This window comes from Cibotium barometz, chromosome 55 (genome assembly GCF_041138505.1).
Source record: "Cibotium barometz isolate CiBa-2024 chromosome 55, ASM4113850v1, whole genome shotgun sequence".
Classification (NCBI taxonomy): Eukaryota; Viridiplantae; Streptophyta; class Polypodiopsida; order Cyatheales; family Cibotiaceae; genus Cibotium; species Cibotium barometz.
This window is the reverse complement of record NC_141100.1, coordinates 30,412,574-30,438,318: the sequence shown is the minus strand read 5'-3', so window position 1 is coordinate 30,438,318 and position 25,745 is coordinate 30,412,574. Positions and strand designations below refer to the sequence as shown.

Here is a 25,745-nt window from a genome sequence, read left to right as displayed (position 1 = left end):
GGCTAGATTATATGCATCTATTCTTGAGCAGGAGTTGAGTAGATGGGCAGAGAGAGAGGGCATACGTGCATCAGGGCAGGCAGGGTTCAGGAGAGGTTTCTCCACTCTTGACCATATCTTGACACTCAGAGCTATTATTGAGGAGGGCAGATTATATGGCAGGAGGATTTATTGTTGCTTTGTGGATTTCCGCAAAGCTTTTGACACAGTACCGAGAGCCAGACTGATGCGCAGACTACAGGAGATGGGAGTGCCCACAGAGCTGATTTGGGGAATCATGGCTTTATACAGGACAGTTGTGGGGCAGGTACGTACTACCCAGGGTATATCTGAGATGGTTCACTCCACTATTGGGGTGAAACAGGGGTGCCCCCTTCCCCCCCCCACCTTATTTGGGATGTATGTGGATGAGGTTTTGGACTATGTAGAGCGGGAGGGTGACAGAGGAGCATAGCTAGCAGGGACATGGATTCCGCTATTATTGTATGTTGATGATATTGTGCTGATCTCAGATTCTCCAGAGGGGATGCAGCGTCATTTGGATGCATTGCACATGTTTGCAGAGGACAGTGGATTGTCTGTTAACCTTGGTAAAACCAAGGTGATGGTGTTTAACACCAGAGCACAGTGGGTTAGGAGGTCAATGCCCACCTTACATATGGTCAGGAGACAGTGGAGTATACAGATGCATATACTTACCTTGGTGTGGTTTTTAGTGGCCCACTATTTTCCTTGAGGGGAGCAGCGGAGACCAGATTGACCAGAGCTTATGCAGCATTGGGGAGACTAGAGAGGATGTGTTCGTAGGTTCAGTTTCAGGAACCTCGAACAAAGCTCTGGCTCTTTGACACTTTGGTCACTTCAGCCATGCTGTATGGAGTGGAGATATGGGGACCCTCAGTGGATCACCACAGCCGAGCTGGTAGCACTGATGGATGGAGACGTATGGAGAGGTCCTTGGTTTCTATGATTTCCCGGATGATTAGGGCCAAGGCCTCCGTACCACATGATATTATCCGTGCAGAGATGGCTCCCCCCCCATTGGTAGTAGAGGCACTCACTCGACCAGTCTCCTTTATACATAGCACTTGGGCTCTCCCTAGAGACAGATATGCTCACTTAGCCTTGGAGTCTTCACGACAGTTGGCATCACAGGGAGACGGATCATGTTGGTATGCACAGATGACAGCTTGGTTCCAACTGCATGGCTTTAGTATGGACAGGCTACCTCCATTTCAGTACTCCCTGGATGCACCCTCCCTCTCTCACACGGGCAGAGATTACCAGACTTATCAGGCAGGACTTGACTCAGCTGGACACTAGGAGGACATGGATACAGCCGACACACGAGCTTGGTACGAAGATGGCTTTCTATAGAGATCATCTTCTCCAGCTCACGGAGGATGGGTTTGTGATTAGACCCAGCTACATGGATACTCATCTTTCTCATGGGGTACGGTGTGCTATTGGTCAGATGCGCACATCCTCACACTAGCTAGAGATTGAGACTGGCAGATTCAGAGGAGTACCAGCTGAGGCCAGGATTTGTCAGCTGTGCCAGATGGAGCCAGAGACAGAGTTACATTACATATGTCACTGTCCAGTATATTATGAGATACGAGGTCGTTTTCATTGCCTGTTCAGAGAGGGCTTTGGACCACTTTCTAGAGTCATGAGATACCAGGATCAGAGATGCCTCGGATTGTACTTGCTGGAGCTGCGTAGACATAGAGAGGGTCTCCTGAGAGGGAGGGGATCAGAGAGGGAGAGACACCTACAGAGGCAGATTACAGACTTCTTTCGACCAGAGATTGAGTAGTCAGGTCAGCAGGCATTGCAGCTAGCCCCAGAGTACAGCCGCACCAAAGGTACACTGATTGATCGGGCTATAGAGCTGGGGCGGTCCAGGCGCCCCAAGATGAGAGGCCCATCTCGACACCGGCGGAGACTACAACAGAGGATCAGGACCATACTAGCACGGCATGGGAGACGTCCAGTCAAAGTACTCACCATGGAGGACATTGAGGATATCTGCCATCGACTGATGAGAGACATCTTTGGATAGTGAGGTGTATGATGCTTACCTTTGTTGTTGGAGTTTTCTTCCCAGATGTTATCCATTAGGAGCTCCTAGTACCGTACTTTTCCTCATAGTTGTTTCAGTTTCAGTTAGTTGTTTAGTTGTTTTTAACTTTCCTTACACAGACATTGTATCAGATCCACCAATTGTTGTAACCTTTTTGGTCTCATAGGTCATTTTGGCCTTTTGAAGATTTCATTTCATTTCATTTCTCTCTCTCTCTCTCTCTCTCTCTCTCTCTCTCTCTCTCTCTCTCTCTCTCTCCCCCCTCTCTCTCTCTATATCTCTATCTCTTGGATACGTGGTTGAGTATGTCACGGCACGCCATGCTGGGCTTACAGGAAGTGTTACCTTTCTAGTATCGACGAGATTCCTTGTTTGTAGTAGAGGGCTCAACCCATGGTTGAGGAGGCGAATGTGAAGAGAAAAGTCCTACCCAGACGCCCATAGGCATTAATTGTGTATAAAGGTGTAAGACCAAAAAGGGCTTTAATTGTAGAGCAAGGCAAGGGATGATTTAGTCAAGCATGCGATTAAAAGCCCTTAAGATTAGGTAAGAGGGTGAGAAATTGTGCTTGCAAGGTCATGGTTGGGAGGAGTTGAAGAGAATTGAAGTCCTCTATGAAGCTTGAGATTGATTTTGTGTAAGTGAGGTAATCTAGCAATTATATGGTTGAATTAGGGTTTGGATCACCACCTCGCGGTTTGGTTTCTCATAGTAGTCCCACAGGGCCCTCTAGTGATTTCATCCCTCATATGTGTATGATACCTCGAGAGTTTGAGTAACATACGAGTGGTGAGAGTGTCCCACTTTATTGCTCTACTTTCTCCTAAGCATTTAACCAATTTTTCATAGTTCTTCACAAATCTAGCCTAAAAGCTATCGTTTATCTAAGAAATGGAAGAGCCAAGGACCATTAAGAGCTTCCTTGAGAGCTTTTTTTAATCATGGGTGAGGGACTTTGGTTCTACCTTGTTACTCTATACCTAATTCCTGTTTGCAATGCATGCATAGTTTAAGAAGGTCACCCCATCCCGCTATATCCTGAATGGCACATGTATATGGCATGTTGTAACTGGGGGATTGTGGATCTTGCAGCACTTAACTATCAATGCATCTAACCATTCACGAATGACCACAAGATTAACCGTACTCAAACAAGTTCAAAATTATCAAGACAGCACTAGAACGTGCTATGAATGTGCTAAGACCACCAACACCACATTGGGGTCGAATATGAGGAGTATTTGTAAGTATAAACTTGTGGGTGAGGAGGCTTGCCACGGATCACCATAATTCCAAGCACAACTTGGCAATGAATACAATGATCAAACACAAATACTCCACAGGTGCGTCTACAACAAGGGGAGCCTCTCACTCAATGCCAGAACCCTGGTACTCCAAAGCTCTCAAGTGGGGTGTCTACAACAAAGGGGAGCCTCTCACCCTATGCCAAGCACCTTGATCTTCCAAATCTCTTCATGGGTTCGCCCAATGAGCAATAAGGTGCTTTTTAACTGAAGAGTCATGGGCTTATGTTGAGCTAAAACAAACGAGATTTCCCCAAAAGATTCTTTCAATGCTCTAAATTTGGCTTCCACTCAGCAGTGGACGGCTCCAGTGTTGGTGTTGGACTCACACACTCACACACACAAACCTGCACATTAGGGTTAGGTGCAAGATAGAGAAGCTCACACACAGAAATGAGAGAGAGAGAGAGAGAGAGAGAGAGAGAGAGAGAGAGAGCCAAAAGTGTGGTATCCACAAAATGCAAGTCAACCCTTGCATGTGTGCCACATCCATATAATATAGAAGTACAAAATATTATATGTTAGAGTGTCCTTTCACACTTGATATCCAAGGGGAAAAACCACATGGAAAAAAGTGCCCTTGGTTAAGCCCTGTTCACACATAGCACTACCATGAGTGAGCATCTGCCTACAAATCTCCCCTGTACTGGAAGTGTGAACCTGTACAAGGTAGCAGATCACTCTCTATATGAGAGTAAGCCCAAAGCTTTGGGGAAAGCTTCAAACTTTTCTCGAGGTAAAGCCTTTGTGAATAGATCTGCAACATTATCCTGTGTAGGGCAGTAAGATAAATTGATTTTCCCTGCATCATAGTCACAAGGGACGGGGGACGGTGACGGGGACGGGGACGGGGGACGGGGACGGGGACGGGACGGGGGACGGCCATAAGTAGGGAACGGGGACGGGGGAGGGAACGGCACTCAAAAAATACTTTTTTTAAAAATTTTTCTACTCTACACTTATTCTACTTTGGAAGTACATCAAAATGAGCACAAATTTACACTAAAATGGTAAGCTTTTGAGTCATATTAATAATTAAGTAGATACAAAATGAGTCATGACTCAAGTGTCAGGACTCAGGAGTCAGGACTAAGCCTTAAGGAGGCAAAATACATGGACGGACTCAAATGAGTCAATGACAAAAAAGTGCTGAAGACTAGAGGCTAGAGACTAGAGCTAAGTAGTAAGGCCCATGAATCATGATCCATGAATGATCATCCACGTGAAGTGCTCGCCTCATGGTCATGGGGTAGCTTGTGCCAAAGAAGCATCAAGCTCATCCTCAGTCTCATCCTCATTGGCATGCTGCTCACCTCATCCTCTTGTTGCTCTTCTTGTTGACTCATCTCCCACTCGGTGAAGGAATCTGCCTTCTTGGTCACGCTCTTGCAAAGCATTCGCAAGTTCGCGCTGACGAAGACAAGGTCATTGGCACGCTCTACCCCGAGTCGGTTCCTCTTCCTAGAGGCAATGTGGCTGTAGGTACTCCAAAGTTGCTCCAAGCAAGAGGAGCTGACGGCCTGGCTAAGTATGCGGATGGCAAGCTGCTGCAGCTCCGGTCCATCTGAACCAAAGTCCTCCCACCATAGAGCGGCACCAACTTTGGAGCGGTCAACCTGTGCATCATGACAGCCATAGGAGCCATGAAATGACGTGTACATTGAAAGCTGGTCCCTGATCTTGCGCCTAACCGATGCATCAGGCACAAGACGATCCAAGATGATCCTCCATCCAGTGCTCACCTCCCGGTCGCTCTCCTGCTTGTTGCGTTGGAATTCTGGGTCCACCACATAAGCTGCTGCATGCAATGGAGAGTAGTAGGAATTCCACCTTTCTAGACACAAGGCATGGATCTCCTCGTATCTGTCTTCGTCAGGCACGAAGTCTTTCAACTTCTCTATCATGCGATCCATGGCCTCGTAGACCTTGCCTATGCATGGTTGCATAGCGTCTACAATCCTCAATAGGTGGACTATGGGCCTCACCATAGCATTTGTGGTCTTCACACGCTCCCACCAAGAGGCGTCATCCGCCCGTAGCCTACACTCTTGGCCAGTGTTTGTATGGGACTCTTGCATGGCGACAAACTCGTCGCTAAGGAAAAGCCCCCTTAAAGCACCGCTACAATCCTTCAACTGGCCCAACATGAGAAAGTTGTAGGCAAACCGGGTGTCGGAATATTTGAGGAGAGAGAGACAGGACCTCTTGTTGAACTCATGCTGAAGTCTTTGGTGGTTGAGGACAAAGAAGACCATGGTGTTGGCCTCCTCAATGAGCGGACTGATCCATGGTAATGCCCCGATGTCCTTGAGGAGGTTGTCTAGGCAATGAGCCATACAAAAGGACACCGTGACATGTCCATACATACCTTGGAGAATAGCTCCCGCCGCCCTATTGGAAGGCTCCCCATCCGCAACAAAGCCCACTACATGCTCGGGGCCAACGATCTCCATGGTGGTAGCCCACTCCGCCGCAAGCACATCCGCGCTCTTCCCAGTGCCGGATACATCATGAGATGAGATGAAGTACATCTCTCCGCGGGAATATGCAACCATGCCGTGAATACTCCTCTTGCGGGTGTCACTCCATCCATCCACAATGAGGGAGACTCCGTTCCTCTCCCATTGCCGCTTTGTGTTGTCGGCCACTTGCTCTACAATGCGCTTCTCCTTCTTGAGCAATGTAGTGCGCAAGCTCTCGGATGAGGGGGGCGTATAGGTTGAGCCATACTCCCCAATCTTCTTAACCATGACCTTGAAGTATTCCGACGTATTCAAGAAAGTAATTTACTAATGAGAAGGGGACTAGGATGATGAAAACATGAATGATGAATTGGCAATGATCGATTGCACTTACCTAGCCGCTTGAAAGGCAATGTGGTCGTGGAAGAAGAAGCGGGCCACCGCCATATCCACCTTCTCCTTCAACTTGGGGTTCCAATTCTCCCCAAGTGTAGATTGTTGCCGTGGGCCACGTAATGATTGAGAGGCTGTGGAGATGGAGGGTGCCGGTGTCGTGGATACATTCCGACTTGATGGTGAAGGTGATGGTGTGCATGATCCCGATCCACCACATGACTCCATTGTAGAGGCTTGAGTTCCTCTCCCCATCGTCACGGGATCCACGGCCACTCGTGGTGTCCTTCTTGTCGCTTCGACCGCTTCGTAGACGCTAAGCTTGTCAAGAAGTTCCCGTCTCTTCTCGGGCGTGACATTTGTGCAAAACCTCACCTCATGCCCACTCTCATGCAAGAGGTGGGCTCGCACTTTGTCGGCGCCACCCGTTCGCCGGTACGGGCAAAGCTTGCATACCCATGGCCGAGAACCGCCTCCATGAACGGATGTGTAGTTAACCTCCTCCCACCATGTCCATCCTGTTGTCCTTCTACGAGAAGTCCCGGCACGTGAGGAGGATGCCATGGTTGAAGATGGCTTGACTCTTGAGCCTTGAAGAGAGAGAGAGAGAGAGAGAGAGAGAGAGAGAGAGAGAGCCTAGGCCCTAGAGGCTTGGAAGTTGGAAGAGTCAAGACTCAAGAGGCTTGAGGGAGAGGTGAGAGCCTAGGCCCTAGAGCTTGGAACTTGGAAGTTGGAAGAGAGAAGAAGCTTGAGCCTTGAAAGCTTGAGTCTTGAGAGTTGTGAACTTGTGTGTGCTTGTAGCCTTGTAGAGGCTTGTTCTTATATAGATAGGCAAGAGAGAGAGAGGAAAGCCTCAAGGGCAAGAGAGAGAGAGAGGGCCAAGCCTCAAAGAGCCAACAGCCATAAACGGCTAGAAACGGGTAGGCGCAACGGCCAAAAACGGCAGGCACAACGGCAGGCGCAACGGCTCTCTGCCGTCCCCGCACAGCGCCGTTCCCGACCGCCGTCCCCATCCTTGCGCCGTCCCCGTCGCCGTCCCCTGTGAGAAACGTTTCGTGGGGGACGTCCGTCCGTCCCCGTCCCTACGCCGTTCCGAATCGCCGTCCCGGCGTTTCAAGCCTCCGTCCCCTCCGTCCCCTGTGACTATGCTCTGCATGTAGTGTCATGACCCTGTGAAAATGGAACAGCACAAGTGTGGGCATGGTGGTTGCTGAGCAAAAATATTAAAATATTCGCATTTGGGGTGCCCGGACAAATGAGAATGATGTGTGGACACTTCAGATGTGAAAGGGGACAAAAACATTAATGTTTTTAATGTTTTATTGAAGGTTGCCCCTAGGCCTTAGTGGCCCCTAGGGAACCTTAATTATTATTAAAGTTGGGGCCCTAGGATAAGTTTGGAGAGGGGGCAACTCCACTTTTGGAGTGCATGCTTCTCTCACAAGACTCCCTCTCTTGCTTTTGGGAGACGTGCATGTTGCAAGCGTGGAGAAGAGAGGAAGCTAGTCGGCTGCTGCAGAGAAGTTTGATTATTGTTGTGTGTGAGAAGAAAACAGGCCGTACAGAGCTGTACGACTACAGGTACAGGTGTATGACTGTAGGTACAGGCGGCGCTGACAGGAATCCATACTGTGGGTGCTGGCGGCGACTGTTGCAGGTGGCTGCTGCTGCAGTTTTCAGGTAGCGCAGGCTGGTACGACTACAAGTAAGTCCTGTACGACTGCTGGTACAGTGTACAGACAGGTCTGGAGCAGGCGGCGCTGGATAGTACGAGTGTAGGCTGTGTTGACAGGTGCAGTCAGCAGGTGGCTGTTAGGTACTGACAGACACGTGTGGGAATTGTACGGACAGGTACAGTAGTGCTCTACTGACCTGTACGGACTGGTACAGTGCAGATCTTCTGGTCTGTACAGACAGGTACAGCACTGAGGTGGATGCAGGGAGGAAGGTACAGACAGGTACACCCACACGTGTGAAGCAGAGTTGTTGAAACAAGTGTGCAAGTACAGACTGGTACAATCACTTCCTCCGGTGCAGATCCACGAGCTGATTTTGGTAAGGTCTGAATTTGTTCATCTATCTCTCTTTCCATTGGCTTATGTTTGTTGCAGATTTGAGCTATCTGGCCCCTTGTGAGAGGAGGGGTATGGCAGATTGAAAAGTTGTGGAGACAGAGATTGAACAGTGAATGTATGTTTGTGCTGAGTTGTTGAATCATGTGCATGAGATATGCCAGATGTATGCTCAAGGCTATCCTGCTAAATGGTCTTGGCTGATCAGAGGGAGGCACAGAGTGTTGCTTTGAGACACAGATCTGTGTGTGTGAATCCTCTGTGCTAAGAGGAATTGTGGGCTGCCAGATTGGACATACAGGTGTATTCTCTTGGCTGGTTTTGTTGTACTTAGCCTGACATATTTTTGAAATTGAATAAAGAAATACCGCAAGGGGCGCCAAGCTTTGGGGCCAATAGGTGTCTTTTTTATTTTCAGATTTGGGGCACTCTAGCTCCGATCATTTTTGTTTTCATATCTGGACTACAAGTGGAAGGGTGACTGCTAGTCTATCGCACTTTGGTTTCTACCAAAGGCCGGTTTTAAGGTTCCGTTGCCGGACCAATCATCAACTTTCTAAAGGGGGTGAGCTCGTGGTTGCCTCGAGGAAAGTCATCGCTGAAAAATTCAGCAACCATGTCTGATACAGAAGATGAGTACTTTTATCATGAAGAGGAAGAGCAAGAGACCTCTGCTGAGAGAAATGCATCTGAGGATATTTTTGCAGGAGAACATGCTGCAGATGATGAGCATTATGAGGATGTAACACAGCCAGAAGATGTACTTGGTAAAGAGGATGATGATGCTCGGTTTAAAGATCGTTTGGCTAGTGTTATGGATGTATTTATGCAGCTCACACAAAGTGAGAGGTTTGCTGAATTTATGAGATCCCGTACAGAGCCCGAAAAGAAGAAGAAGAAGGTTCATTCTAAGAACCTTCCTCAGGGTCATAGTGGTGCCATCCCACAGGATCCCTCTTTTGGACAGTTTCCGAACATGCAGCATGCTTATGGTGCTAACTCTCAGAGTTCCTTCTTTGGACAGCCATCTATTCCTCAGCAGACTATGCATCCAGGTTATTTTGGTGGTGGCTCGGTGTTCCAATCTATGACTGGGGGTTATCCTCAGGGAGGCATGGGTATGCCAGGGCCTTTTGGAGCCAATTTTTAGCCTGGTATGTAGGGGAATATGTATGGTGGTATGCAGTCCGGTATGTAAGGAAATATGTTTGGGAGCATGCAACCTGGAATGCAAGCAAATATGTATGGTGGTATGCAGCCAGGTATGCATAATGGTATGTTTGGAAACATGGCTGGAATGTATGGCATGCCAAGTGTGGGAATGGGTAATGTTGACCCTATGATGGGCATGAATGTTGGGGGCAACAATCTTGCGAAGCCACTTCCATATGATAATCTAACGCCTATGGGAAAGGCGAAGGATTATAAGGAAGGGGGAGCTGCTGTGAAGTTTGATACATTCAGTGGAGCCAAAGATAAATTAAAAGCACTCACCTTTTTACAGGAGTTTGATGCTACTTTTTCTGGTGGGAATTACACAGAGTCCTCTAAGGTGAGGAAAGCTGCCACTTTTCTCAAAGGCAATGCTTTGCAGTGGTGGTCTACTCTTCTTCTGCAGGGCATAGCACCCACTACTTGGGTACAATTTAAACAGGTCTTCTCTTCCGTATGGCTCATATCTACATTTGAGGTGGATGTTATGACTGCATGGCACAAGTTGGATGCTTCAAAGTGTGAAAATTTGGAAGACTATAACAAGAAGTTTTGGGAAGCTTTACTCCCAGTGACTTCTTACCGTGCAATGCCTTTGTCTGAGCAGGTAGAGAAGTATTGTTGTGGGCTGCCCAAAGAGGTGCGAGATTATTGTATCAAGACTCCAGTAACGAACATGTCACAGATGATAGAGAATGCTATGACAGCTAATGCGTTACTTACTGGAGGATCGTCTGGGTTTAAAGGAAGTAAAAACTCGAGCAAGAAAGCTGAAAAATCTGGGCATGCTTCTCGTGATGCTAAAGGGTCTTCAGAGACGAGGTATAAGAAGTTGCCAATGCCCAAGAGAACTTCTGAGGAAAGACAGGCTTTGCGAGATGCTCGGAAATGTTTTTACTGTAATGAAGAGGGACATATGTCATTTAATTGTCCCAAGAGAAAGTCTCAAAAGGACTCTGACAATAAAGGAGAACCCAAGTCAAAGAAGCCAAAACCTTCTGTAGGGTTAGTGGCATTTGGACTATCATATGCAGGTTCAGTAAGCAGGCTCATTTCATTCCCGTGCGTAAGACGATCAAAGTGGATCATATGGTGAAGTTGTTCATGGCGAACATCTTCAAGTATCATGGCTTGCCCAGGTCTATCATTAGTGACCGTGATCCACGGATGACGAGTTTGTTCTGGAGAGGGTTGTTTGTCAACATGGGTACAACTCTCAAGTTTTCATTGTCACTTCATCCACAAACAGATGGTCAATCAGAAGAGGCTAACTCTACAGTGTTAGATCTTCTTAAGTGTTATGTGTCAGAGCACAAGCAACAATGGGAAAAGAATCTTCCTTTGGTGGAGTTTGCATATAACAACACTGTTCATACCTCGACAGGCAAGGCGCCTTTTGAGATTGTGGAAGGAGGGAAGAAGGTACCACCCATTTTGCATACAAAGGATAAGATTTTTGAGGCTGATCAGTATGTGGAGAGTATGGATGAAGCTTATCTGAGAGTTAAGTTGACACTCCAGAAAACTCAGCAGAAGCAAAAGAAAGCCGCAGACCGTCACAGACGTGTTTTAGAGTTTGCATTGGGTGATTGGGTTCTTTTGCGCTTTGAAAAGGCTAGACTCAAGAAAATGAAGGGTAAAGAGCGCTTATTCCCTTAGTTAAGCATGCGTTATTATGGGCCTTTTCAGGTATTGGAAAAGATTGGTGAGGTAGCCTATCGTTTGAAGCTACCAGATCACTGGAGGATTCACAATGCTTTTCACGTGAGTCTCCTTAGACCTTTCCGTGGGGATGTGCCTGAGGATGTATCAGATGAGGCTCAGTCGGAAGTTGAGGAACTTGATGAGGTTCTGATTCCAGAGCAGATATTGGCACATAAGAAAAGAAAGGTACGAGGTAAAGTTTCCCGTCGCTATCTTGTGAAGTTCAAGAACTATTCACCGATGGATGCGAAGTGGATGGAGGAAGGTGACTTAACAGATTCACCTCAGGTTTTGCAGCTTTATCTCGATGCCTTTGAGTTAGAGCCGACTCTTGTTCTGGCTCATTCAGGTTCAGCAGAGCATGGGTCTGGAGCATTACCTGATGCTCAAGAGGGGGGTAGCACCTCCACTCCCTTGATACAGACAGGCTCAGATGACATCTAGAGGTCGCTTGGTGCAGTTTTTATCTCACCCGAAGGTACTGATGGTTGACAGTACATCTGTTTATGGGACTTCTATGATATATGTGTACTAGTCACATGGGATATTGTGGTTATGTATGGTTCACAGTGGTATACAACTTGGACTACTACTATGCCATTTGTTTGCAGTGAATGTTGATACATGTGCATGGCTTAGAGAGATTAGGACGCTGATCTTGCCATATTGTATATTTCACTTTGGATATTTTGCTGTATCACCAGAATGCAATCGATGACGCTTGCCATTTTTCAAGAGGGGGGTATGTCATGGCCCTGTGAAAATGGAACAGCACAAGTGTGGGCATGGTGGTTGCTGAGCAAAAATATTAAAATATTTGCATTTGGGGTGCCCGAACAAATGAGAATGATGTGTGGACACTTCAGATGTGAAAGGGGACAAAAACATTAATGTTTTTAATGTTTTATTGAAGGTTGCCCCTAGGCCTTAGTGGCCCCTAGGGAACCTTAATTATTATTAAAGTTGGGGCGCTAGGATAAGTTTGGAGAGGGGGCAACTCCACTTTTGGAGTGCATGCTTCTCTCACAAGACTCTCTCTCTTGCTTTTGGGAGACGTGTATGTTGCAAGCGTGGAGAAGAGAGGAAGCTAGTCGGCTGCTGTGCAGAGAAGTTTGATTACTGCTGTGTGTGAGAAGAAAACAAGCCGTACAGAGCTGTACGACTGCAGGTACAGGTGTACGACTGCAGGTACAGGCGGCGCTGACAGGAATCCATACTGTGGGTGCTGGCGGCGACTGTTGCAGGTGGTTGCTGCTGCAGTTTTCAGGCAGCGCAGGCTGGTGCGACTGCAAGTACAGTCCTGTACGATTGCTGGTACAGTGTACGGACAGGTCTGGAGCAGGCGGCGCTGGATAGTACGAGTGTAGGCTGCGTTGACAGGTGCAGTCAGCAGGCGGCTGCTGTTAGGTACTGACAGACACGTGTGGGAACTGTACGGACAGGTACAGTAGTGCTCTACTGACCTGTACGGACTGGTACAGTGCAGATCTTCTGGTCTGTACAGACAGGTACAACGCTGAGGTGGATGCAGGGAGGAAGGTACAGACAGGTACACCCACACGTGTGAAGCAGAGTTGCTGAAACAAGTGTGCAAGTACAGATTGGTACAATCACTTCCTCCGGTGCAGATCCACGAGCTGATTTTGGTAAGCTCTGAATTTGTTCATCTATCTCTCTTTCCATTGGCTTATGTCTGTTGCAGATTTGAGCTATCTGGCCCCTTGTGAGAGGAGGGGTATGGCAGATTGAAAAGGGTGGAGACAGAGATTGAACAGTGAATGTATGTTTGTGCTGAGTTGTTGAATCATGTGCATGAGATATGCCAGATGTATGCTCAAGGCTGTCCTGCTAAATGGTCTTGGCTGATCAGAGGGAGGCACCGAGTGTTGCTTTGAGACACAGATCTGTGTGTGTGAATCCTCTGTGCTAAGAGGAATTGTGGGCGGCCAGATTGGACATACAGGTGTATTTTCTTGGCTGGTTTTGTTGTACTCAGCCTTACATATTTTTGAAATTGAATAAAGAAATACCGCAAGGGGCGCCAAGCTTTGGGGCCAACAGGTGTCTTTTTTATTTTCAGATTTGGGGCACTCTAGCTCCAATCATTTTTGTTTTCATATCTGGACTACAAGTGGAAGGGTGACTGCTAGTCTACCGCACTTTGGTTTCTACCTGAGGCCGGTTTCATGTAGCCTCTCTCTGACATAGTGATAATGAATCTCAATGTGCTTGGTACGTGCATGAAATAATGGATTTCGTGCCACGGCCATAGTACTCTGGCTATCAGTGAGGATGGTGGTGGGTGTCTGCGGACACTCACGAAGATCAACCGATAGTCTCCTCAACCATACACAATCTACTGTAGGTGTGAAGATTGCCCTGTACTCAGCCTCACAAGTAGATGTGGCAACAGTGGGTTGCTTTTCACTCAACCAAGATATGCATGAACTGCCAAGAAAAAAACAATTCCCACTGGTGGATTGCCTGGTATCATAATCACCAGCCCAATCTGAATCACTGAATGCATAAAGCTGCAAGCTGCCTCCCCATGGGATAGAACAAACCAAGATCTAGGGTACCCTTAAGATAACGAAAAATGCGTTTGACTGCTTGCCAATGCTTTGTGCCTGGGCTGTGCATGAATTTGCTCAACAAAAACACCCCAAAAGATATGTCTGGCCTCGTGTTACACAAGTAAATGAGGCATCCCACTGCCTGGCTGTAAATGCCGGCCTCAAAAGGTTCTCCAATATCATGCATAGTAAGCCGTACACCTGGTTCTATCGGAGTAGAAATGGGCTTACATTCATCCATGTGAAACCTTTTTAGCAAACTTTTTATGTACTTAGTTTGCTGCATAACAATGCCATCATCTGTTAAACTGTATGCGGAGATAGTAGTGTAAAGGCCCCAAATCTGACATATCAAATTCAGCTTTCAAATCAGCTTTGAAATCTGAAATTTGTGCTTTGCTAGTACCTGTAATGAGCATGTCATCTACAGAGAAGATGACTATGAGAATATCGGCATTGGTTTTCTTCACATACAATGTGCTTTCAGCTGGACTATTCACATAACCTTGGCTGGTTAGGTCAGCATGTATCTTATCATACCAAGCTCTTGGAGCTTGCTTTAACCCATACAGTGCTTTGTGTATGAGCTGCAAGTTTGCTTTCTTGCAAAGTTTTCAGCAACCATCTTGGCAGTGACTTGGCTATGTCTATGGCTGTTTGCTCTTCCCTGACAAGATCTTCCACTTCTTCCATAGAAGGGGGCTGAATGGCTGGCTGTTCCACATGTTCTACATGAGGATTTTCTTGTGTAGGGGCTGGCTTATCTGAATCCCCCCTAATTGCAATGGGTAAGAGTCCATCAAACATGTCCTGTATGCGTGTATCATTGCTTTTATACAAGCTGTATATGGGCTGTTTTGAATTTTCAGCAAATACCACAACTCTACTTACAAAAATCCTTCGTGTAGTTGGATTATAAAGACGGTATCCTTTGCTCTCATTGCTGTAGCCCACAGAAATGCATTTTATTGCTTTGTCATCTAGCTTTGTTCGGAGTTGTTCTGGCACATGTGCATATGCCAAACACCCAAATTTTTGCATATAATCCACTGTTGGCTTTCGGCTATACCAAGCCTCAAATGGTGTTATGGTTATCAAAGCTTTTGTTGGTGGACACCTGTTCAACACATGAGTTGCACACATTATAGCTTCCATCCAAAATTTGTGAGGCAACTTTTGTGCTTTCACCATGCATCTTGCCATCTCCATGAGAGAGATATTTTTCCTTTCAGCTACACCATTCTGCTGCGGTGTATAAGGCACAGTACATTGGTGTTTGATGCCCTTTTGAAGCATATAATCCTTGAATGCATTTGACATGTATTCTCCACCTCTATCTGAGCGGAGACTTTACATTCACACATATTTTCAGCCATTGCTACAAAGTGTCGAAAGCATGTAAATACATCTGCTTTGGCTTTCAAGGGGTAAGCCCAAGCAAACCTGGAGTAGTCATCAATGAATGTGACGAAGTAAAGATGCCCCCCTATGGATGGTGTCCACATAGGACCACCTACATCACTATGTATGAGCTGTAATTTACTTTCAGCTCTAACAGCTCCATCTTTGGGGAATGGTTTTCGTTGCATCTTTCCCAAAATACACCCCTCACATACATGCCTTGGTGGAGACTCAAGAGGCGGCATATTATCAACCATATGATGCTTCTGCAAAAGCATCAAACTCTGAAAATTTACATGCCCAAAACGAGCATGCCATAGCTCTGCATCATGCCTAGTAGGAGTGTGGGCAGCCACTGTATTTGCATCATAAGTACGCTTATCATAGCTGTCCAGCTTATACAAGCCTTTGTATCGTGTTCCAGAAGTGACTGTTTCATAACCCTTTGATGGGTCTTTTACCAAACACTTCCCATCTTCAAATTCAACCTTTAAACCTTGGTCGTTTATGGCTGAGACGGAGAGCAGATTTTTCTTTATCCCTGGAACATACAATACTTTTTTCATACAAATATTGGCGCCATTGGCTGCAATAAGTATGACATTGCCAATTCCCTTTACTGGATATGTGGTATGATCTGCACATGATAGAGTGCGGCCATTTGAAGCATAAACCAAGTGCTGAAATACATCTTTGCATGAAGTGATGTGGCTCGAAGCACCACTATCAAAATACCATGATGCATTCTGTCTGTCAGATGCAATGCAAGACATATCAGTGTTTGAAGCACTTGGTGTGTCACTAGTGCATGTGACCAAAAAAGTGTACTCTTCCTGGATTACATTAGCTGATTGCTGTGCTTTGTCATCAGAAGAGTCTGCTATTGCATTGCCTGCTTCTTTCCTTTTCGCTTTTGCAATCCGCTTCCTACATTCACTGATGTAGTGTCCAGGCTTATGACAGTAGTGACATTTGCCCTTCTTTTTGGGCTTGTTTGCATCCCCTTTGTCAGACTTTTCACCACCAGAAGAGGGCTGTCCATGACCAGCCTTGCTAGACTGTTGTCCCCCATGCTTAAAGCTCTTTGCTTTACCCTTATCCTTGGCTGTAAATGCCTTGTCTCCACCACGGTTGCTCGATAAGTTTGCTCTTGTTTGCTCTTCCTGCAAGAGTAAACCCACGAGCTCTTCAGAAGTGACGGGATCACCACCTCCTCTCATTGAGAGGTTGAGAGAGGTGTGAAAGCCCAAGTAGGAAGGTGGTAAAGAATGAAGAGTGTTGGTGACCATCTGTCTGTCTGGGATAACCTCATCAATGTTGAGCAATTGTTCCTGCAAATCTTTCACTTTGGTGAGATGATCTGTCATGGAGTCACCCTCATCCATAGAAAGAAGATCCAATTGCCTCTTCAAGTAGGCAACTCTTGCCTCGTTGCGTACCTGATACATTGCTTCCAATGTGTCCCATGCAAGCTTCGATGTCTTGCAAGAACGAATGTGGGGAATAATAGTCCTTTTCACTGAAAGGGCTATCAATGACATGGCCTGTGCATCTCTAGAGTCCCATCTCTTCTGCTCTTGTGTGGGAGCAGGTTCTACATCAGGAGCTCTTTGAGCACCTCCCCTTTGAGGCGTGGCTGGTTGTATGGTAAGTGGGCGTGTGTCATCACCACACACGATGCCCCAAAGCCCTTTGGCTACCAACAAATTACGGATCATAAAACTCCAGAGGGAGTAGTTAGATCCATCCAACTTGTCCTCTTGGGTGAGCACACCAAATACATCTGTAGCATTCTGTGCCATGTCAACAAAATATACCTGCAAGCAAACCAAGCACCAATGTGCACTGCCAGGCAACCAAATGTCGTGTGCAAATGTATGCCTGCAAACCAAAGCAAGTGTAAACCTGCACCAAATTGTCCAATTACACACAATGTGTATACATACGCGACAAATCACAACTGTAATGCCCAATTACATGCTCCAATCTGAAAATCCCCAATTTCTATGCACTCCAGTCGCTTCAATGTGCATCTAATTGGCCAATTTTCACAAAAGCCCCAAATTTCTGCAGCTGAAAGAGGTTCAATTTGCTGATTATGACCTCAATTTTGAAAACCCCCAAATTGCAAGCAAAGCAACATGCCCAATTTTTTCAATTTGTCCTGAAATTGAGAAATCCCGCAAATCACCTGAACCCTTTACCACATGCAGTGTAGTGTCTGCAAAATTGTATCTGACCCGCACTGCAGTGTCTGCTAAATTTGCATATTTTTACGTGAGCAAAATTCTGTCAAAATTTGCATATTCCTACCTGTAGCACGATCAGCTGGGGGCGTTGCTGGCCACGCGAGGTACTGGTCGTGCAGAGGTGTTCGAGCAGCAGTAGCCAGGCGCAGGTGAAGGTGGAGCGAGAGTAAGCCGCCGGAGCTTGCTGGAGCGCAGGGTCGACGGGGAGCTCACAGGCCAGCAGCGAGGCGCAAGTGTTGAAGGGAGCCTGTAGGGCGGCGGAGGGCTGTTTGCAGGCGGACAGGGAGCTGGAGCGCAGGCAAAGGTGGAGAGCACATAGGCGCTTTTGTCGATGGGCTAGCAGCCAGGCGGAGGCGTGCAGAGTGCGCCGGAGCTGCAGGTGTCGACGAGGAGGAGCATACGGAGTCCATGCAGGTCAAGCGGGCCAGGCGGAGGCGGTGGGCGCAGGGCGAGTACAGAGGTCGCAGGCAAGTCGCCGAGAGGCCGGAACGGGCCGGAGTCGGCAGCTGGGCACTTGCGGAGCAGCGACGGCGTCCGGAGAGGAGAAGCGATGGTGGCCCGGCTGGAACGAGGCAGTGACGTGTCGGCGGTGGCTCTGGGCGGCCGGAATGCAACGTCGAAGGCGGCCGGAGCGAAACAGCTAGAGCGGCCGGAACGGAACGGCGAGGGCGGCCAGAACGGAACAGCGAGGGCTGCCTTGGGCGGCCGGAACGGAGCGTTGACGGGCGGAGGCAGTCCTGGCAGCACTATCGCCGCCGGCTGGAGAGGGAGGTGCCACCAGTGGGCTGAGCAGCGGTGGTGGGCTCCCCACTAGTGCTGCCGGTTTCTGGTGGCCGGATGGCGGAGCAGCGACGGAACTGTCGGACGGAAACGGAAGCACCAGCGACAGAAACTCGCAGAGCGATGGAACTCTGTAGGTTTTCCTCCAGGGGCAGAATCCCAGGGCCAGCTCCCTGCTCTGATACCAATTGTTGGTGTTGGACTACACACTCACACACACAAACCTGCACATTAGGGTTAGGTGCAGGATAGAGAAGCTCACACATAGAAATGAGAGAGAGAGAGAGAGAGAGAGAGAGAGAGAGAGAGAGAGAGAGAGAGAGCCAAAAGTGTGGTATCCACAAAATGCAAGTCAACCCTTGCATGTGTGCCACATCCATATAATAAAGAAGTACAAAATATATTATGTGTCCTTTCACACTTGATATCCAAGGGGAAAAACCACATGGGAAAAAGTGCCCGATGGAGGTGCCCTACTTTTAAGTTGTCCACCCTGTTTAAAAATAATTTGTCTGTCCTTTTTTGGTGTAGTGTGTACCTGCCGTGTACACATTAGCAATAAAATCATACAATTGATTAAATGGGTTTAGGCCACAAACAGGGTCATGCATATGTGCTTACGGGGTTCCCATTTTCCCAGGTGCCCCTGGGCCCTGGCACTGTGACATTCACAGGCAATAAATTTGAGGCAATGCCTGGGCAAACATGGTTAATTCATAATCAGTTTGTATTTCATCAATCTTAAGAGGCCTGGGTTTACTTGGTGACACTCACTCTCTCTCGTATGTGTGCCCACACGCACATGCATGGCCCTCAGGTCTCTCCTTTGTCCACCCACCTGACAGTTCCATAAGGCACTCAAGTGATCTCATTTCTGTGTATATGATAGGGTCTGAGTAGCACACTTGGGTGCATGCTTATACGCAGACACCTGACAGTTCCGTAAGGTGCTCAAGTAATCTCATTACCGTGTCTATGTTAGAGGGTCTGAGTAGCACAGATGCGTGTGCATGCTTGGGAATAGAAGTGTGGGTGTGATGCTTAGCACATAGCTTAAGCTGATAGTTACAGTGTTGTTCCTGTTTGTGGTAGACTTTTTTTTTTCCGGGAAAAAGATCCTTCAATTAGTTAAAGAGAAAACAGCCACAAAGGGCTAAGTACAACCACGACGGGCTAGATACAAACTCGCCTCATATAAGGGCGGGAAACAAGTGATCAAAGGGGAATAGATGCTTCTCCTTCGGCTGGCTGCTTTGTGAGGAGAAGGCTATCTCATAAGGAGAGGGGGGGGGGGGGGGTGAAGCAACCACACAGGTGGTCTGTAATGCCAAATGGGGTCACCGCCTCTATCTGTGAGGAAAGGGCCAGGCCTCCAAAGTCTCAAGAAGGCTTCCCGCCGCTTCCGCATGCAGTCAGAACCTCCCTGTAGCTTCCCCCACTGACCGCGGAGGGTGTGAATGATATCAAGCCATATGCTCTTGACAGTCTCCGCCGGCAGAGTGTGGGTACCCTCGATGGCCTCGCTGCATCTAGCACGCCAGATGTGGCATGAGTTTGGTCGCCAGTGACCTGTAGGGGGGGGGTGTGACTGGTATTGCTGCAATACGATGGTGGGAGACCTGAAGGGCTAGTCCTCCCCCATCCTCCTCATAAGTCCAGTTGAGGCTTTCCAGTGGATCTTGAGGGGCACTCCAATCCGCTACCTTGTTTGCCAGGTTGGCATTGATCTCTCCCAAGCAATGGCTCGCTCCGCTTCTTCTGAGTATTCGGAAGAATCTTTTATACTGGAGCTTGGTGAGGCTATCCTTAGCAGGCAGAGTGGTGTTGGCGAACCAGGTATTGCTTGCCACCATGTGGTACATCACTTCGTGCTGGGCCTTTTCTCGGGCATGTATCGGCTAGGTACAACGTTTGATCCGGAACTTCTTGTGGGCCAAAAGTGATGGGAGGCCAGCTAGGGCCAAGGTGGCATGGAGAGTGATCATTCAGCCACATAGCAGAGGGGGGCTTGGCCTCATCGATCCCACTATACAGAGCTGTGCCCTGTTGGGCAAGTTGATTGTCAGAGGACTCCTAACCGGTGGTGAGCCTTGGAAGGATTTCCTCTTGGCTCGGATTTCAGCCTGCAATCCGAGTCTTGGGGGCCCGTGGCCGCAAAGTACTAGATGGATCTTCACAGAGATGCGAGCCCATGGGTTTAGCCCAGCCTTTGAGGACAGATTCGTAGCCAGTCTACTTCGTGCTTGGGATCACCTCAGGCCAGCCCTCAGACAGATTGTTCCAGTTGCCTCAGAGAAGCAGCTTCAGCAGCCTTTGGTCTGAAACCCCCTGATCCGTTTACCCAATAGCCACATGCTAGGGGCCCGACCGCATATATCCTAGGGCACCTTGAGCATGGGACCAGCTAGGTCTCTTGGAGATTGGATACATAGGTAGTTACCTCGGGAGGAGAAGGAGAGAGGCGTGACAGGGATCTGATAGAGACAGGCTCAACATTGACATTAACTCAGCTATTCTTGAAGAGTGGCCGACTCCTATTCCAGACCCGACCCCTCGGTGTGGCTAGGCGTGTTTACTAGACACGATATCCTCATGGCGGTCCATGGAGCAGATGAGGACAGCGGTCTGCTCACTTTTTCTATTGGATCCCATGGCAGACTAGAGAGATGAGAGCTCCCCTTGGAGGATTTCAGAGGCTGCACCTTGTAGAGGGCGAGGGTGATTGGTTTTCGGGCATGGGAATGGCACATAGATCCAGCACCGGCCAAGGTGGCCAGGGAGAGACTATGGCGGCTATGGATTTGGGAGTGCTGACCTATCATGCGGCTGCAGTGGGACCCGGGAGAGTCTACTTGGCATGATCCCGCGGTTCGGGAGGAGACTCTAGATGCCCCCTTCTTTGCATATACAGCGTGGCTTGGCCACAGGATCTAGTTGCCTAACATAGATGGCACACCGGCAGCAGTAGCACACTGGCAGCCTCAGGGCCTATCACAACGCTTCCTTTTAGATTTATGGAAGAGGCTTTGGGACAGCATTCGGCCGAGGAAGATCACTCTCTTTTTTTTGGCTGATGGCACACAGGAGTTTGGCGGTCGGTACTTGGCTGGTAGTTGAGGTCGGTCAGCAGCTTGCCTGAGGTGCGGCCACCCCCATGAGTCTCAGCGACATTGCCTGAAGGCTCAGCAGATTTGGCAGCGGATTATCTGCATCTTCGCTATAGACAGGGCATTGACCCGGATCGTCACTTGGGGTACTGTGGTTTGGGCGACCGAGGCTGGAGTCTGTTGTAGACTTTATGGAAGTTCAAAAAGAAATATTGCTGATGTTTGATTGTTACGTGTTTCCCCTTGCAATAACTTTGATGCCTGTCTATTTTGTAATAATTGTGTTACTTTTCATGACCTTGGTTACCCATGTAGAATCAGCATTGATGGCTTGAATTTATTTCTCATTTTAATCTAAGCTCATTAAGGTCTCTTGATCGGAGATATTTTCTTACATACATATGCCAGGCACATTCTCCTTCCACAGCTGTCAACACATATATGGGTTATTTGGCCCTTGCAAGTCTTCTGGTAAACTTTCTACTCAACTCTAAGCTCCCTAGTTTCTCTCTCACCTGCTCAAACATTCTTGTACAGTTTGCCATAGCTATTCCCTACTGTTGCTTACAAGTTTCGGTCATCAGGTCTATGTGGCAGCTTTCTCAATTGGCCTTGGAGCAGTCCCTTGGGTTGTGATGTCTGAGGTGATGTCTATCTACCACCCTGACTTGAGTCCAAACTTTATCCTGGGACCTTTTGGAGCTCATCCAGGCAAACTATTCTTGTTTTGCAGGTGTTCCCTGGAAACGTTAAGGGACTTGCTGGAAGCTTAGCAACAGTTCTGAACTGGTTCTCTGCGTGGCTTGTCACCCTAACTTTCAACATTTTGCTCACATGGAGCTCTCCAGGTCTCTAGTTGATTCTTTTGTATCTAATTTTGAAACCTCATGGCTAAGAGATGGCAGAATGAAGGGTTTGCCAGAGTTCATGGTTTATTTGGACTGATTTTTGCAGGTACATTTGGCATCTTCACGGGAGTATCCATCTTTACGGTTGTCTTTGTGGCATTGTTTGTTCCCGAAACAAAGGGGCGGACTTTGGAGGAGATTCAAAATTTCTTCCAATGATTGTTACGGTATCCGATGGCGAATGTTGCTTGCCATTCTGTAGTCAAAGCATATCAGGCATGTGTAATGCATTTAATGTGATGTTTGCTGGTATAAAAAGGTGGCTTCTGCACCGAGGCATCTCATGTTCATGTACATGAGCCTTCTTGCAATTCTTTTGGTTTCATTCAATAGGCAATTTTTTTTAAAAAAGGATTTATATTTCTTTCCTCTCACAAAATGGCTACATGAACTACCTTTTCATTCACATGTTCTTTGTATAAGCAGCTAGTTTCTTTTTTTTTCAGTTTTCTCATGGATGAGTATTTTCATGGAGCTAGTGTATTAGTTTTTGGTCTAATAGACATTTTGAGTCCAATCTCTCTCTCTCTCTCTCTCTCAAACTACAACCATTTTTCTAGAGCACAAAATATAGATAACTTGATACTGTTTCCTTAATCGTCAAGCCAGAATAAATCACACGAGAGCTCCCGTGCACCCAAAGCCTCCGTCCCTCCCTCCCTCCTCGTGTGCGTCCTGCTTTCTTTTCTGTGTGCACCCCTTAAGCCCTCTCCCTGCGCATCTCTTGCCTGCCGTTTCCCCATGCATGACTGTTGTTTCTCCGGCCCACACATTGCCTGTGCACCCCCTCTCTTCTTTGCTCCGGCATAGAACTGTGTAGCCCTTGTTTCCTCCTTGCCTTACTTAAGACGCCTTCTTCTGCCTCTTTTTGAAGTGGGGTATTAGACGCAACTGTCTGGGTCGAATTATGCCACCTCTGATTTCTCCAGTTCTGAGAGGGGGGAGGGGGATCCTTCATTACTCTGCGCACTAAAGCTGTAGGTTTGTGGTGTCAGGATCTAAGGGCAGTTGGAGTTGGAAAAGTAACAGGAGCGTTTGGGCAATCACGTGGTCTTTCTTAAGTTGATATTACAATTCTGATGAAAATTTGGGGCAAAAATCTTATCCTCTAGGTCCGTTGGCCTTAGAGCCTTGGCTCTGGGATTGGGTCTAACTTCTCTTTTGTTTAGGTGACTCAGATTTATTTATCGAGATTGAATTTCTCTTTTGGAGAAGGGACGGTACGGTTTTCTATTGAGTTGTTTCCTTAGAGAAAACTTATGTGAAGTTCTTAGCCATTTTTATTGTCCTTTTACTGCCTTAGCTATAGATGATGGCGTGGCATTCTTCACTAGTCTATCTAGTGGAGGATTCAACCTTCGAACCAATTGAAGAAACGTTTCATCGTTCATTGTGGGAGCATAACGAACAAGACTTGCATAAGATTTTGATGGTACGTCTCAATAGATTTTCTTGCTTGAGATGATTCCAAGAATTCATTCATCTTTTTCTCTTGGAATTTTGGAGGACAAATTCTCGGTTGGAGGTACACCGTTATATCTTCCCATCCAAGTTGATCTTGTTTTAGATGGTTGGACTCATTCATATTCTCTATGGTGATGGTTTGATGGATTGAATTCATGCATCACCCGCCTAGATTCCTCCAACTATTTTGGGACATATTGGTTATCTTAAGTCGAGCAAGGGTCATCTTGCTAAGGTTGTCGTACCTTGCTTTGTCAAGTACTTGTCCATGGAATTAGTCCAATTCAGAACTACTTCTCCGATATTATTTCTTTCTTGTCGAAACGGACCTAATTGTGATCATCATTATCCAATGCCTCTACTTCAGGTATAACATTCTGTGCTTGACGTCCACATCTTTACTTATGATATCATTTCTTTTAAAAGAAAATACTCTTTTTGTATCAAGATCTTTACAATGATTAAGTAATAAAATTTCTTGAAGACAAGAATACTTATTTTATTTCTTCAAAGCTTATTACATCGCCTGTGGAAAATCTCAACCTAGAGATCCAAAAAGTCTACGATCACAAATAGAATGAAATGGTTAAGCTTGCCTAAGTATTTGTTTAGGGCAAGGAGGCTTGTACCACAAATTCTATATTCTTTTACAAAATTCAGACTTTCCGAAGTCATGGCTAAGCTTAAGTTCGAGGCATAATACAGAAGATAGTCTAGTCTATCTCCATGATTTTTTCCTTTTGTTCGTGGTTCCACTAATGTTGCCATATGAATAAGGGTTGGTAAGGTTGACCAAAGTAATACATTCTACAATTCAGAAAGTAGGTTGCGGCCATTATTGTATCAGACTGTATGCTCAAATGCAACGTGGATGGCTTACCATTTTTAGATAAAAGACAAGTTTTGGGCCATATTGCATTATGATTTACACATCATTACTTAGAAAATAAAGTTTACAAATATAGAAGTCAAACATCCCTTTTTATTCCAAAAGAAAATTCATTTAAGTATAATGAAGTATTGCATCACACCATCAATGATCCAAGTCTCGCTCTCATGGAGTGGCGATATATATGGATAGACATGTCCTAGTAAACACACTTAAAGGCACGCTTGGTAGTCAAAATCCTATGGCGAGGGATAAAGTTGACAATGGACTCTAAGATTGTCGTAGAGGTCGAGAGGTCGAGAGAGAGAGATCCCTCTCACAACATCTAGTCAACTGAGGAGTATCATCACGAGGGTGATGTTCCCTACTAGCCTCTCGTCCTAGCTGTAAGCGCCATAATTCATTGTCTCGAGTACTATCAATGTCTTTGATTCGTCATAATAAAAAAATAGCGGTGCTTCGCCAAAGTGACTTGGCGTGCACAATGAGTTGAGGAAAGTAGATGCTTGAAGGCCAAGGCTATTATATTGCCCTATGGCGAAAGTTGAGGGACCCTTGATAGGTGCGAACCTGTCATTTCTTGCTTCATCTAGAAGAGAAACCCAGTAAATATTGTAAGTTTTGATTTTAGGTCACGTATCGAGTGTCAAAAATCACTTTCTAAGATCGTACGCTCAAATCCCAGTCTAACTTGGCTCAACCTTGGTACCAGCTGTGAGATGCCTACCCCTCTATCTATACAATTATTTGTTAGGGGAAATCACACTAAGGGTAGAGCGATACACTCAGGGACTCATATCACAATATCCTAATTCCTCCATGTAATTCTCACAAGCAGGTCACATTGAGGAGCTCCCCGAGGCTCAATAAGATATCATGATTCCTCCATTATAAAGGTAGTTCCTCTATCCTCATTATTGTTGATCTACACTACCCATTCTCTAGTTTCTCATCTAAAATGCATGTTGGTCTCGTTTGGAAAGAACTCGCAAACTTGGGTCTACCTTGCCACCTACTTTTCTATGATCCTTTTTCTAGATCCATAGGCTTAGCCTAACCCCCTCCAATCCCATGGGTCTAGCCTTCTATCGGACCATTGGACCTATGGAGTCGACGTGAACTCACAACCATAATTGAAAT

General features: G+C 46.9%; 1 protein-coding gene across 1 annotated transcript in view; it reads left to right on the top strand.

Moving 5' to 3' along the window:
• Positions 1-22,731, top strand: part of LOC147607608 (sugar transporter ERD6-like 4) — a 96,906-nt gene extending 74,175 nt beyond the window's left edge. The window contains exons 15-18 of the mRNA XM_086790371.1: positions 21,753-21,815; positions 21,929-21,988; positions 22,078-22,192; positions 22,299-22,731. Of these exons, the coding sequence (XP_086646497.1) occupies positions 21,753-21,815; positions 21,929-21,988; positions 22,078-22,192; positions 22,299-22,411 (351 nt within the window). The 3' untranslated portion in view covers positions 22,412-22,731. The remainder of the gene's footprint in view (positions 1-21,752; positions 21,816-21,928; positions 21,989-22,077; positions 22,193-22,298) is intronic.
• The last annotated feature ends 3,014 nt before the right edge of the window (positions 22,732-25,745 follow it).